Raw genomic sequence first — 15,611 nt, forward strand, 5'->3', positions numbered from 1 at the left:
AGGATCTTCTGATGGCGACAATATAATTCATCCATCCATCCATCCATCCATCCATTCATTCATTAATTCATCCATCCATTCATCCATCCATCTTCTATACTGCTTACTGCTTATACTGCATAACCACTCAAACTGAAAATAGGCTCCACAAAAACTTTACTGTGTTGGCTTTACAACATTCAGAACATTCCTCATTGGGATCTGAGTTTTACATTATCTATAGTTGTTCAAGGCAAATTATTGCTTTAGTAACTTCACATGATCTATGTTGAGTCATCCTGAGTTTCCCTGAATGCTGGGATAAGCCCATCCCTTTAAATGTTGTCGCCACAACAAATTGTTGGGCAGCATGGTCTGGTCTCCTTTGGTAAAGGAAACATCAGTGTTTCCGAGGCTAAAGGAGGTTCTAAAGGAAACATTGAACCTCCTTTCCTTAGCTTAATGAGAATTAGAACATTCTTTATCACTTAAACACTTCCGGGGTTAAGGAAGAGTAGATAGAAAAGGAGATAGGAGGGACTATTTGGCTGTAGCCCGGGACAGGTGAGGGCAGGTGTACCTGGACAGCAAAAGATAGGTACACCTGGACAGGTAAAGATAAGTAAGCCTGGGGAGGTGAGCGCTACAATATAATTAAGGCCAATTCATACTCCATAAGCTCCACAAGACGAAATTTCGGACAGTGATGTATGCTGCCAAACAAAATCACGTCACTTAATGACGTCACTGTTTTATTGGACCGTCCAATGGTCCAATAACACCCCAAATTTCTGGTCCAAATTTAGACCAAAAATAGCTGTTGAAATTGGGCCACACACAAAGGAGACAACGCATATGCTAACTTTTTAGTCACCATACTTTTATTGTAACACACACACACACACACACACACACACACACACACACACACACACACACACACACACACACACACACACACACACACACACACAGCCTCTTTCAGGCTCTGCTCGAGCATGTGCGTGTCTACTCCACCTGTCAAGCCTCATGTCTAGGCGGCTACACCTTTATGGGCAGAGAGGTAATTGGCACCTGGCAAGTCAAGTGCGCCACCTCTACCTCTGCCACAGTCCAAGTAGATTGCACATTGCACATGCTGCAGTGCATGCAGCAAATGAGAAGTTGAGTAGTGACACAGAGAACACACTGGATATGGAAGATACTAAACAGTTGTTGGCCTGAGTTATGGGAAATTTGAGAACAAAAATAACTAAAGAATAAACAGTTGACCAACAGAAGTATTATGCACAATCTGCCGGAAGGGGCTTTCTTTTCACCGAAGCACTTCACACAGTAAAACACCGCATTAACGTGAAGCAAATGTTAGTCAGAGACTAACATCGGCATCCTTATTAGGCTCTACAGCTGCTGCAGCTGCTGGCTCTCCTCCTGCCACTGGTATCCAAACGTTAACACAAACCAAAGACTTCCTCCGCTGTTCTCATGCCCCCCCCCCCCGCCTCAGCCCTTCCCCGGGCTGGAGGCTGTTCTGTCTAAATGCTCCTGTGCGTTAATCCAGGAGGATTGTGCTGTGTTATGTTGACTCTGCGCTCTGGGCCGGGAACCCTCTGAATGCTGTTTCTGTCCCTCATTGCCTCTCGCTGTCCTGTCCTACTTCTTTGTTGTCCTCTGTTATTTCCAGGCGCTGCTCTGGAAACAAAGGGGTTTGTTGTTCACAGGGTACCTGTCAAGAGACACATCAACAGATGAGATGTGAGCTTCCAGTGTGGCTCTGAAGACAAAAATCACCCTCTGAGCTCTCTCAAACAGTTTCTTCTGCTTGTTGACAGCCTCCTTCAGATTGTTGTGTTTGCCCCTCCTTTGCCCTGTTTGGCCTCGTTATCCCCACATGACCTGACATCGCTCCAAACAGCTCCTCCTCAGGAATGTTTGGCTTCCTCAGTTTTTAAGTGGCTCATAAAATGTTAATAGGGGTTGGGGTCGGGTGACTGTGGAGGAAGATCCATGACAGTTAGCACTTTTCACGCTTCTTTGGTAATCTGGTGCCTCTCGATAACCAGTCAGACTGTCAACGTCAACGTCAGACTGTAGTCTATATCCTTTCTCGTAAAAAAAAAAAAAGAAAGAAAACAAGAGGAAGGAGCTAGTCATTTAGGCCTGGTTATACAATTTAGAAAAGTTACACATGCACATAGACATGTCTTCATAGTAATTTCTGTTCACACAGAACATGACAGATTAACGTTGAAAACTTTGTAGTTTCCATGCGAGTTAGTCCTGTGTTTTTAATCAAATTTTAATCTCAGACAACATTAGGATATGAAGAACCTTTTCTCTGTCCTTTGTGGTAATGGTCCACTGACTATCTCTATGTCTCTATATATGCTGATAATGATGTAGTAAATGTTCACTTTGTTGGAGAAGAGCTGTTAAATTCTAAAGAATGAGTCATTCTAAATCATTTGAAACTCCTTTGTTGTTCTTCATCTACTTGCACATGTGCAGAAAAGCATGTTTCAGAAAGTCTATGTTTTTGTCCATTCAGACAGAGATAAGGCTGATGTGGACTGTGAAAGGCAATTTTCAAAAGTTACCATCCTTCAATCCGTCCATCTATTATCTGCCGCTTATCCAGGGCCGGGGCGCTCCTGAAGAAGTTGTGACTCTGAATGTTAGTAAAACATATTGTGTTTCTGAATATGTTCATCAGCTGCATTGAATATTTTCTTTACAAAGAAATGGGCTGTTTTAACAGCAAATAAATGACTATTCAGATCAGCCTGAGTGACTCTGACCTTATCTAACGATGTGCATGCCACACTGAGATCAGATAATTTAATGATCCTCTACTAATGTTCATTAGTAGCAGACAGGAGAAAATCCTGAACCTCCATTTAATCATATAAATAAATATATAGATCACCTCACAATCATCAAGCCCATACACATACCTCAGACGCTGCAAAACCTACATTTGATCTACAGGCTCTATCAGCCAGCACAACTTTGCAGACATGAACAATACCTCACAACAAACAATGCCTCACAATAAACCAACAAAATCAAAATGTGGGATAAGCTGTTGCAAACTAACCAGCCTGGTGCTTCGGAAAGTAATATAAAGGCTTATAAATCAGAATATTTTACTTAGAGTTCCCACATTTGCTTTATTATAAGTTTTGCAGTGAATCCAGCATCGTTCTGGCTGATGTTCTGAAAACTCTCCTCCTGAAGTATAGGAGCAAAGTATAAAAATAAAACCTTTTATGATGATACCAAGGGTTTGCGTTCCAATTTGCTCATTGGAGCACACACGTTAGAAATAATTAAACTAGCCAGAGAACAAGACGGTGACTTTCTTCACTTCTGGAGTGACATTTTCAGATATGAGGACAATTATTACTGAAGGAAAACCATTAGAAAGTGAATTTTACATGATATGGGACCTGTAAATAATTTACTTTTTTCTTATATGTTTTATGTGTCTGTTTTGTCAGGAACTTGAATGTACTGCTGCCTGGCTTGGCCAGGATACTTGAAAAATATATTTTTAATCTCAAATCGGTTTTTATGGTAAAATAAAGTTTAAAATGTTTTAGTAGCGAAATATGTTTTTACCTTACTGACATGTTTTGATGGAGTCTGGCTGGCTTAACAGATTCTGAGAGATCTGTCAAGGCCAGTCAACCTAAAAACGTCAGATGGTGCTCTGAGGAAGACTCCAGTCACAGTAGGAACATTTCAGTGAGGTAAAAACATCTCATTTATCTTTTAAAAACAAACAATATCATAGTGTAAATACTGCCTCAATGTCTTGTCCATATAGTGTATAATAGTGGCGTCTGCTGAAATACAATAATACAGATATTTGCACAGATGATGTGCACATTGCAAAAGTAACTCGCTCATCATAGAGTACTTTTCAACTACTTGAGCAGTCCCAAAGCGCTTTACATCATTAGTCACGTTCACACACACATTCACACACCAATGGATGTTGCCGCCATGCAAAGCGCTCAGTCCATCCATTGGGATCGGTTTGGGGTTCCGTGCCTTGCTCAAGGACACTTTGACACAGGGGCACAGAGAGGTGGGAATCGAACCAGCAACCTACCAAATGGGTGATGGCCACTCTACCAAGTGAATCTGACCCACAGCTGCAATAGCATTACATTTTGCATGAATGCATATTTAAAGAGGTTGATTTCTACCTTCCTGTAGTTTATGCAGCTCATGAATGCTGAGGTCAGAGGTCAAACACGCCTGAACTATTCATGTCAAACCTGGATGAGTCCTTTCTCTGATTTTTCCTGCTGTTATTCTAACTATGCAGGCTCCTTCTAAACACATGGAACAGTCAAAGATCGATAAATCTGCAGACTAGACACCAAAAACAAGGAGAAGTAAATCAACAGGTGGAGCATGCGTGTTCAGCTTTATAGCACTGTGAGATGTAATGATAGCCTCTCTTTCTGCAAGCTTGGGCAGATGATTTCTGATATTTTAAGACAGCTCTAGTCACAACAATTCCAGAAAAGCTGGGACACTGTTGCAAATGTAGATAGAACAGAATATAAAGATTTGAAAATTTCACAATATCTAATTCACAAGCAACATGTCAGATGTTGCAGACATTTCTCCATTTCATGGAAAATGTGCGCTCATTTTGAATCGGACAGCAGCACCACATGTGTACAAAGTTATTTAGGACCATGTTGACCACTGTATATCATCTGCTAAGTGTGTGGAGGTGTGTGAAGTGAGAAGAGAGCAGGAATGTTCTCTGACTTGTCTGATGCAGGACTGGAGCTGATCTACAGTCCTGGACCTTCATTGCTGGATTCTCTGCTTCATGATTCTCCAAAAGTTTTTTTTTTTTTTTTTAATTTGTTAAAGTTATGGACTGCAGACATCCAGCTTTCCAGTGAAGCCACACCGTCATGATTGATGTGCTTTAACACTTTCCTGCGGGAATATGAAGGACTTCTTGAAGGAGACTTTGTCTGGATGGGACCACATGTTGTTCTAAAACCTCGGTGTAATTTTCAGTTTTGATGATGTACCCTCATACCATCAGAGATGCTTTTGAACTGTGTTCACAGACAGTGTTTAGTGGAAGTGTCCCTGAGCCCATGCAGTGATATCCAGAACCGAATCAAGTCTGTTTAATGCACATCAGTATGAGCGCCTGAAGACCTTCAGCCACATAGATTTCTCCTGATTCTGTCAATCTGTTGACGGAATGAAACACTGGAGACGGTGGAACGTTGAAGTTTGCACATTTTACCTTTTTTTTTCCGGAACATTTACCACCTTGTTCAGTTTCAATCTTCACATTGGAAAAGCTATGATTCTCCCCTCTTATTTACCTGTTAACGCACCATGATGAGCGACAACCTGCTTGACACGGACAACAGACAGGTTTTTCTGGAAAAATTCAAGCTAAACAACACTGAGACAACCAAAATACTTGGGCTGGACCTGATTATTAGAAAATTCAAGCTGCAGGTGATACATGATTGCCTCCATACTACAATCCTGGTTCAGTTCCTTAACGTTCCATAACATTAACGTAACGATCTTGACACTATCTCCACTTCTGCTGCCGGCGTTCTCCACCTTTCCTCAAGTAGTTTATGTTTCACTTCAGGAGTTCTGAGTCTCTGGATCTTTATTTTCTTTTAAATTTGTGATTGTTCCGACGGGGAGACGGAGGCTCTCCTCACACAAGAACCCAGGAGCTCTGGAACATGCAGTTGGCATGTACAGATTGCGCATTGAACTGCAGAGGGTTAGACTGTAGCGCACAAGGCAGATTTAGACATCACATGTACTCTGCGCTCATGAAAGTTTCCCTTACCAGCAGAGAACACAAGACTTGTGGACTAAAACTGACCAAGAGGCTCCAATCTGCTTCCACCAAGCAACGTGGTTATAAAGGATTTATACGAGGATTTATAGGTTACAAGTTTATACGTATATGTTTTTTTGACATTTGATTTTATTTTACACAGGAAGGTTTCATTTAAATTTACTAGAAATGATTACAAATTGAGATTGTAATCGTTTTCAGTACTAACTGTTATAATATAGAAAATGTCATTACATACACTGTCACCATGACAAAGAAAAACTTTGAAGTGTAAATGTATAGGTTATTATAGCAATATTTGAATGAAGCTAATAAACCTAATAAAGCTTGTATTTGTTTACAAATATGTTAATAAAAAAGTATTCATAAGTCTCTCTGTTCACTGGCTGTTTAAAAGTACAGTAATTTTAATCACCGAGGGCCTCCTTCAATCTAAAAAGAGACAAGATGTTGTAATGTGGTTTATAAACGTACTGTATTCAAATTAAGTGAACATAGGCTGAAATTGAATAAAAGAAGAGCCCCTCCTAAGAAATGTACCACCAGCCGCCACCGCCCACCTGCAGGTACCCAGGCATCCCAGCCATGAATCATAAACCATGTGGGCCCGCAGAGGCATGTTTGCTGGCTTGCTGCTTACACCAAAGTTCAAACGAGCTCACGGAATTGGCAAAGCATTCTGTTTGTATGCACTTTGTCGAAACTGGGAACGGAATTGAACCGAATTAATAAACAGTTTTGAACAAATGAGCAAAATCACATGAAACCACGTGTTGATCGGTGATTTCAGACGGCATCGAGCCCTGGGGACTATTTGGCGTTCCTCATCGCAAGACTTGTGAGACGGGTCTGTGGGAAGTGTACTTTGAGCTGGTTGTGTCCCCCGACCTCACGCTGCGCTCGCTTCCAGCACGGGGCGGAGTGCCGCGTGCGCAGCGCAACGGAGAGCAGAGCGCGGCGTCACCGAGCACCGAGCTCTCCCTCTCTGCACGTCGCCCGCTCCGGACGGAGCCGCCCTCGCCCCGCATCATGGGCTTAGAAAAGGAGAAATGCGACACGAGTATCATCATGGATGAAGAGGAGTTCAACAGGTCGATAGAGCCCATCTTGTCCAAGAAGCGGATGATGTTCACGGAGGAGCCGGACCGAGACTCCCGCGACATCAACGCGCACTTGAAGGTAAAAAAAAAAAAAAAAAAAAAAAGAGTTGCGCTTGGTGTCTTTAAAGTGAAACTGCAGAATGGGGCCGCTGTCAAGTGGAGTTATCGCTTATTTTACACCCTCATTGTGAACTTTTACGAGCATATAATATGTGATCTGCTGCATGAATACCTGGAAGTCGCCGCCTGCGACTCAATCCATCACATCCGTGTGTGTGTGTGTGTGTGTGTGTGTGTGTGTGTGTGTGTGTGTGTGTGTGTGTGTGTGTGTGTGTGTGTGTGTGTGTGTGTGTGTGTGTGTGTGTGTGTGTGTGTGTGTGTGTGTGTGTGATAGGTCGGGTTTGAAGATGTGATCGCAGAGCCCAGGTCTTCACACAGCTTTGACAGTGTGTGGATCGGGAGCCACGCCGCCTTCGAGCTGGTTAAGTTCGTCTTTTACCGAGTTGTGAGCACGCTGCTGGCGGTGCCCATGGCCTTCATCCTGGGCCTGCTGTTCGGAGTGCTCAGCTGCATCCACATCTGGTAAGAGGCTGAGCAGAAACCTGATGTAATGATATTCTCAAGTGGACAACACACACACACGCACACACACACACACACTGTGTATTTCCGGTGATCCAATCACAAGTGGCGAGCCCTAGAGTCCAGAGAGAAAAGGCCCCAAAGCACTTTCACTCAAGCTTCCTCCTGAGGTGATGAGACACGTCTGACCACAGGGACTTGCAGTGTAAACAGCACATGTGACGGGATGGTTGTCTGGCTGGAAAATACATCATATGCAATACGTGGTGCTCTGTGTCACCTGGTATTCTCACATATCCAGTCTCCCTTAATTGTCTTTGTATCAATTCTCAACATTACCTAGGAAAAAATTCAAGCATGGAGCTCATTCCGACTCTTTTTAATACCACAACTTCCTCTCACGAGAGTACATGTGAGATCTTGACAGTACAGATGTTAGGCACATGTTGATTGGCCGCAGCAAGTGTCATGGACACTACTGCTGTCTGATGGCACAGTTTGCTCAGACCAGTGTCACCAGTTACCTTGAAAAAGTAATATGCTTACTGATTACTAGTTACTCCGTTAAAAAGTAACTACTATTAGTTTCTTTACTGATGACTTGTTTTTAAAAGTAACGAAGTTAGATTACAAGTTACTTTTTTGGTTACTTTCTGCAGCTGCCACAACACAACATCCTCCACCATGTCAGCATAAAAATTACAACCAGTTTTACCAAAAACTCTGCTGATCCCTGCCTCCTGCACCTGCTGATACATATTTAATCTTTGACCTTCATTCTTTGTTGTATTTATATCTGACTCACTCTTTTATTATCACAGTTTTACTATTACTGGTATTTATTTACCCTGAGATGTAGTTGTAGTGTGTTGTTGCACTATGTATGTATGTATGTATTTATTTATTTATTTGCACTGCCAGCTCTATGCAACCTTTAAATTGCCCCCTAGGTGACAAATAAAGCCTTTAATTGATTCATTGATTCATTGAGTGAGTGATTGCATGAAGGAGCGGGGCTTCCAGCCAATATATCTTTTTACTCAGGAAAATTACAAAAATAGTGTAACATATCTTTAGTTGTGTTCTTGTTGCAATGATAAGGTTTATTTGTGTTTGTTGGTTCCAATTCTGTTGTGTTACCTGAATGCACTGTTAGAGTAAGTTGGCCTGTGATGAGCTGAGAGTGGAGAGAGTGGCAAGTCAGGTGAGTCTGCGGGGCACAGTGCAAAGCCTGTGTGTGTGTGTGTGTGTGTGTGTGTGTGTGTGTGTGTGTGTGTGTGTGTGTGTGTGTGTGTGTGTGTGTGTGTGTGTGTGTGTGTGTGTGTGTGTGTGTGTGTGTGTGTGTGTGTGTGTGTGTGTGTGTGTGTGTGTGTGTGTGTGCACGGCTGGTTCCATTCAATAATCAAGCAGCTTTACTCAACTGCTGCTGTGCTACAATAGTAATGCTACAATAGTCACTCTACAATAATAAGGCTACAATATCAATGCTACAATAGTAATTCTACAATAGTAACTCTACAATAGTAATGCTACAATAGTAATGCTACAATACTAACTCTACAATAATAAGGCTACAATATCAATGCTACAATAGTAATTCTACAATAGTAACTCTACAATAGTAATGCTACAATAGTAATGCTACAATAGTAATACTACAATAGTAGTGCTACAATAGTAATGCTACAATAGTCACTCTACAATAATAAGGCTACAATAGTAATGTTACAATAGTAATGCTACAATACTAACTCTACAATAATAAGGCTACAATACAAATGTTACAATAGTAATGCTACAATACTAACTCTACAATAATAAGGCTACAATAGTAATGTTACAATAGTAATTCTACAATAGTAACTCTACAATAATAAGGCTACAATATCAATGCTACAATAGTAATTCTACAATAGTAATGCTACAATAGTAATACTACAATAGTAGTGCTACAATACTAATGCTACAATAGTAATGCTACAATAGTAATGTTACAATAGTAATGCTACAATACTAACTCTACAATAATAAGGCTACAATACTAATGTTACAATAGTAATGCTACAATACTAACTCTACAATAATAAGGCTACAATATCAATGATACAATAGTAATTCTACAATAGTAACTCTACAATAGTAATGCTACAATAGTAATGCTACAATAGTAATACTACAATAGTAGTGCTACAATACTAATGCTACAATAGTAATGCTACAATAGTAATGCTACAATAGTAATGCAACAATAGTAACGCTACAATAGTAACGCTACAATAGTAATGCTACAATGGTAATGCTACAATAGTAACGCTACAATGGTAACGCTACAATAGTAATGCTACAATAGTAATGCAACAATAGTAATGCTACAATAGTAGCGCTACAATAGTAATGCAACAATAGTAATTCTACAATAGTAATGCAACAATATTAATTCTACAATAGTAACGCTACAATAGTAATGTAACAATAGTAATTCTGCAATAGTAACGCTACAATAGTAATGCAACAATATTAATTCTACAATAGTAACGCTACAATAGTAATGTAACAATAGTAATTCTACAATAGTAACGCTACAATAGTAATGTAACAATAGTAATTCTACAATAGTAACGCTACAATAGTAATGCAACAATATTAATTCTACAATAGTAACGCTACAATAGTAATGTAACAATAGTAATTCTACAATAGTAACGCTACAATAGTAATGTAACAATAGTAATTCTACAATAGTAACGCTACAATAGTAATGTAACAATAGTAATTCTACAATAGTAACGCTACAATAGTAATGCTACAATATTAATGCAACAATAGTAATTCTACAATTGTAACGCTACAATAGTATGGCACCGTTATTTGGAGAAGTAACTTTAGTCTGGTTTGGAAATAGTAACAGGTTGGATTAGGAGTTGCTGAAAAAAGTTGTCATACGAGAGTAACACGTTACAGGCATGACTGATCCGACACAAAAAATAAAGAGAAGGTCCGATAGTTTAGTTGTCTATAAACATCCTCGCTGCAGAACAACGCACCTCTTTTTTTTTTTATGTTGTGGTGGAACAGTGGTGGGTCTATGATATTAACCTTCAGTGGTGACTATATCACAGGAACACACCGCTGTGGACAATCCTGGCTTGAACCAAAAGCCTAATTGAAACAAAAACTCACACAACACAATCCAATTTCAGGTGGTTAGACTCAAACGCAAATGCATGGACAAATGTAAACAGTCTGCGTTTGGCTTCACTGGAACATTCTGTGGTGCTTCGTCTGACTGCAAAGAAGAAACACTGAGCGCTCATCAATCAGCTGAGAATTTAGATGAAGTCTCATCCATGAGGAGGCTAAACTGGCTCTCAACACACATCTTAAATATATAGCAGCAAAACACAAGTACAGCATCAGTGTTCTATAATGTACAACCGTTCTGACAATATGCTGTATTCCTAAAGCTACAATGATACATTTTTGAGTCTCAGAACCTCATTAAAGAATTATTGGTATTTCAGTGCCCTAAAGACAAAAACATGAAGAAAATGACCCAAAATGTCTTTTGAGTGCTTGACACGGGATCCAACGTTCACTTTAAAGATTATATAACTGTTGGCGGTTGACAAAGAAGAGCAACTCCTTGAGAAGTCTGCTAATACAAGCTAAAGTATTTCCCCGCAATGGAAAACAACGTTTCACTCCCCGAGGGAACTTTATAGGAACATTATGGGACTTTTCCGCTGCCAAGGCCACTTGGCAGCAAATTCAATTTGGCTCTTTGGACAAACATGGCCTGGGTTATTTTTACAGCGCCCACTCAGGATGGCATTGAAGTGTTTTAGTTTTCATGCATGTATTTGTATAATTATGTCATGCTCCCAGTCAGACCTGCACCAGGTGCTTCCAGGTTGCTGGGCCACATGTTTCCTGACCTCCACCCCGAACAGGCCCTTTATTAACGCCGATGAGGCAACATTTCACTCCGTGTGGAAAGTTGAGGAATGTGGAGCTCTTGTGGTACAGGGGGGAAGCAGCGTGGTGCCCTTTGCCAGGTAGGTCTGGCCTTTTGGACCAGAGTAGGACATTCTTCAGCTACTGCAGCCTGACCCTTTATGGCACTGAGATGGGGGGGTCCAGAGTTGGTCCATACATCAGGAGCACCAGGGTGGGAGATGGTACAGACGGGGGCACTTGAAAGGAGGCCAGGACTTTCACAGTCTCGCGACACAGTGAAACCAGCTGCAGGAATGTAACACACCACACATCACCACACTCCCCCTGAAAGGACTTTCTGCCCCTCAGATGCCTGATTGAAGAGAAGAGAAGCACTTTCTGTCTGTCGCTCCTTTCAGACTCAGCAAAGATCACATTGTTTGATTTGACTCAGCTTTTGCACTTCTTCAGCTTTTGTCGGCATTGTGACAGCTGAAGGATTTCAACTACAAACTTCTATTTCCTCAACTCTGACACAACATATTCAGTCCACGTCTCAGTATTTATCATAAAACATACAAAGGGGTTTTTTTTTTTACAGCAGAAATCTGAAGCTTTTATCACCCAAAATGCTGTTTTAATACTTTTCACCAAATAAATATTATCTTGACCCCAAAAACCTCTGTAAAATGAAGAACACACTTCATAAGGTCTGGCTGTATTCCCTAAAATGTAGCCTTATCTTTTATTTATCAAAATGTAAGAACTCTAAGAAAGACATTTTTTTTTCTTCTGAACCACTTTTAGCTATGTTTGTCATTTTGACTGTTCAAAATACTTCAATCATTCTGGTAGTTTTGCCTTTTGAAACATGTTTTGTTTGTGTTTTTTGTTTTCGAGCCATTTGTAGCTGTTTGTTTTCCCAGCACATTTAGTTTCTCCACACATCAAACACACAGGTAAACCTGCATGACCGACAGTAAAGTCAACGACTCCTCTTTTTCTTTCTTTTTTCGTGGAAGTTATCTTTCCAAGAGATGTAGTTATAAAATCAAGGGGTCAGCTGCAGTGGAAGGCAGCAACCAGGTGATGCAGATTTCTTTTTAACTTTCAATTTAGGGGTTCATTTGTCTCTTCTAGCTGTCAAATGAAAGTCTCAGAATGAGACTTGCTGCAGCAAGATTTAAAAACAAAATACAACATAGCTGCTGCATAACACAGCTGCTCTGGGGTAGACAGAGATTACCAATACGTTCATTTCAACACAAGTTCAGACATGCGTGTTTTTGAAATGATCCGACTAGAATATTATCCTCTGCTTCTAAATTGACATTCAGTGACGAGTGCTCAGACACACTATCAATGTGTGCATGTTTATCTGAAACTGATGAGTCAGTGTGAACCGCAGACTCGCAGTAGTCATGATCATGAGAAGGAGCAGATTGAACTGAATTTCCCACGGATCTCCTTCACACTGATCTGATAATCTTCTGTGGTTCCAGGCTGGTGATGCCGGTGATCCAGAGCTTCATGATGCTGCTGCCTTCGTTGAAGGCGGTGTGGAGGAGCCAGACAGACTTCTTCATCATGCCATTGTTCTACAGCATGGGAAAGTGTCTGTCCTCGGCTCAAGTGGAAACAACAGAAAACTGACACTGTGTGTCCCCGGAGGAGGAGGAGGACGCAGAGAAAAATCAGATTCAATGGTGAACAAGGGTGAATGACGCTAGTGGAGCACATGACCTCTGGGAGAGTAACACATGAAATCCTGAAATCAATTCACATGGTTACAAAACAAGACTGGCAGCTCTGATTCTGTCAAACCTTCAGCGTGCTCTTTGAAGAAGGTTCAGACAAGTCTGATGACTGAACCCTTCAGAGCTCAAGTTCTCCACTCGGCTTCCATTCATTTGCTGATTGTGACCAAAACAAAAAACAAATCTTACCATTCCAGCTTGTTGAAGCTAACATACTTATGACTTGTTGAGAGTTTGTACTATTTCTGCTTTTTTTTTTTTTTAATATATGATGTATATAATACATGGCCATGGTTCTCGACCGGAAAAAGGTGGCTTGCCCCCTCCAGGTCGGTGGAGTGCCCTTGTCCCAAGTGGAGGAGTTTAAGTATCTTGGGGCCTTGTTCACGAGTGGGGGAAAGAAGGAGCGTGAGATCGACAGGCGGATCGGTGCAGCGTCTGCAGTTATGCGGACGTTGTACCGGTCCGTCGTGGTGAAGAAGGAGCTGAGCCAAAAAGCGAAGCTCTCGATTTACCGGTCGATCTTCGTTCCTCCCCTCACCTATGGTCATGAACTATGGGTCATGACCGAAAGAACGAGATCCCGGATACAAGCGGCTGAAATGAGCTTCCTCCGTAGGGTGGCTGGGCGCACCCTTAGAGATAGGGTGAGGAGCTCAGTCACCCTTAGAGATAGGGGGAGGAGCTCAGTCACTCTTAGAGATAGGGGGAGGAGCTCAGTCACCCTTAGAGATAGGGTGAGGAGCTCAGTCACCCTTAGAGATAGGGGGAGGAGCTCAGTCACTCTTAGAGATAGGGGGAGGAGCTCAGTCACCCTTAGAGATAGGGTGAGGAGCTCAGTCACCCTTAGAGATAGGGGGAGGAGCTCAGTCACTCTTAGAGATAGGGGGAGGAGCTCAGTCACCCTTAGAGATAGGGGGAGGAGCTCAGTCACTCTTAGAGATAGGGGGAGGAGCTCAGTCACCCTTAGAGATAGGGTGAGGAGCTCAGTCACCAGGGAGGAGCTCGGAGTAGAGCCGCTGCTCCTCCACATCGAGAGGAGCCAGCTGAGGAGGCTCGGGCATCTATTTCGGAAGCCCCCCGGACGCCTCCCTAGGGAGGTGTTCCGGGCATGTCCCTCCGGTAGGAGGCCTCGGGGCAGACCCAGGACACGCTGGAGGGACTATGTCTCTCGGCTGGCCTGGGAACGCCTTGGGGTGCCACCGGAGGAGCTGGAGGAAGTGTCTGGGGCGAGGGAAGTCTGGGCAACTCTGCTTGGACTGCTGCCTCCGCGACCCGGCCCCGGATAAAGCGGTAGCCAATGGATGGATGGATGGATGTATATAATATAGCATTCCGTTGGAAGCTGGAAGTTTGGAGCAGTGAAGATGCAGGAAATTAGAAGAAGCAGCTTGTTGCAAGTTTACAGGCTTTTCTAAAACAATCTGCTGAGTTGATCTCACAGTGCACCACAAATAACATCAGACCTTTTCATTCATATGATCCAGACTATTATTTAACTGCATCCAAAGACGATCAGATTGTAGAAGAGGCTTTCTAATTTCTAATTTATGCAGCCACCCTGTTTTCTTTTTCAAGCTGGAACAAACTTGTATGATGAAAATGTTCCTGGTTTCCATTTGTGGCAGGTTGAGGACCCTTTGACTCTTTGAGGATGATTTGTTCTGTTGGGCTCAGTTTCAAACCTTCAGGATTTTGGGGTGTTTTCATTGATTTTAGACGAACAATGAGCTAAAGTGGGCTGAGGACAGACAGTTCATTGGTCATACAAACACGCCCTTCAGCTTCCCTTGTTGCTGCTAATAACAGATGTTGAAAACCTGACAAAAATCCATAGCTCTCCTGACAAAACAGCATTTACAGTGAGGTTTTCAAATGCCATACCGTTTGTGAGTCTTATTTAATATCTGCAGTTACGAGCAGCAACGATGGATGCTAAAGGAAGTCGGTCACCATTAAAGAGGGAAGCCATTTTATCTGAAACACCGGTACAATGTTGAATGTGGATTTCTTGCAATGACTGGTGGGGACGCTGCCGTTCAACCAGTTAGAACCAGATACTGACCCAGAAGTAAAGGCTCCTGTACATGGTGAGTTGAAAATATTGTGTGCCTGAATATGTCACTTCGTTTGGTTCGAAGAAGTGCAGACACTGCACCTGCAGCAGGACATGTCTGAACATCGTTTTGGAACATCCACTACTAGAAGGAGTGGTTATTCCCCTGCATGACATCATGAAAGGGAAAATCTGTGATCCACCTGTATGAGCTCACATTCCCTAAAGGAGCAATCAAGTGAGGGAGATGACAGACTTTCTTCACCTCTGGTGCCGCATACACAGGCTATGAGGACACATTACTGTTAGAAAACCATTTCAAAGTG

General features: G+C 42.0%; 1 protein-coding gene across 1 annotated transcript; it reads left to right on the forward strand.

Annotated features, from left to right (window-relative positions):
* The first annotated feature begins 6,521 nt into the window (after positions 1-6,521).
* Positions 6,522-13,839, forward strand: cav2 (caveolin 2). The gene is made up of 3 exons (XM_080504225.1): positions 6,522-7,033; positions 7,349-7,536; positions 12,975-13,839. The coding sequence occupies exons 1-3, from the start codon at positions 6,884-6,886 to the stop codon at positions 13,123-13,125; spliced, it is 489 nt and encodes a 162-aa protein (XP_080360351.1). The 5' UTR covers positions 6,522-6,883; the 3' UTR covers positions 13,126-13,839.
* Positions 13,840-15,611: the final 1,772 nt, after the last annotated feature.

This window comes from Blennius ocellaris (assembly GCF_963422515.1).
Source record: "Blennius ocellaris genome assembly, chromosome: 11".
NCBI classification, from domain to species: Eukaryota; Metazoa; Chordata; class Actinopteri; order Blenniiformes; family Blenniidae; genus Blennius; species Blennius ocellaris.

Excerpts from the sequence above, each read along its gene's own strand:
- cav2 (XM_080504225.1), top strand. The coding sequence starts at position 6,884 with ATGGGCTTAGAAAAGGAGAAATGCGACACGAGTATCATCATGGATGAA. Across the intron at positions 7,034-7,348 it reads ACATCAACGCGCACTTGAAG|GTCGGGTTTGAAGATGTGAT; the intron begins GTAAAAAAAAAA and ends TGTGTGTGATAG. Across the intron at positions 7,537-12,974 it reads CTCAGCTGCATCCACATCTG|GCTGGTGATGCCGGTGATCC; the intron begins GTAAGAGGCTGA and ends CTGTGGTTCCAG.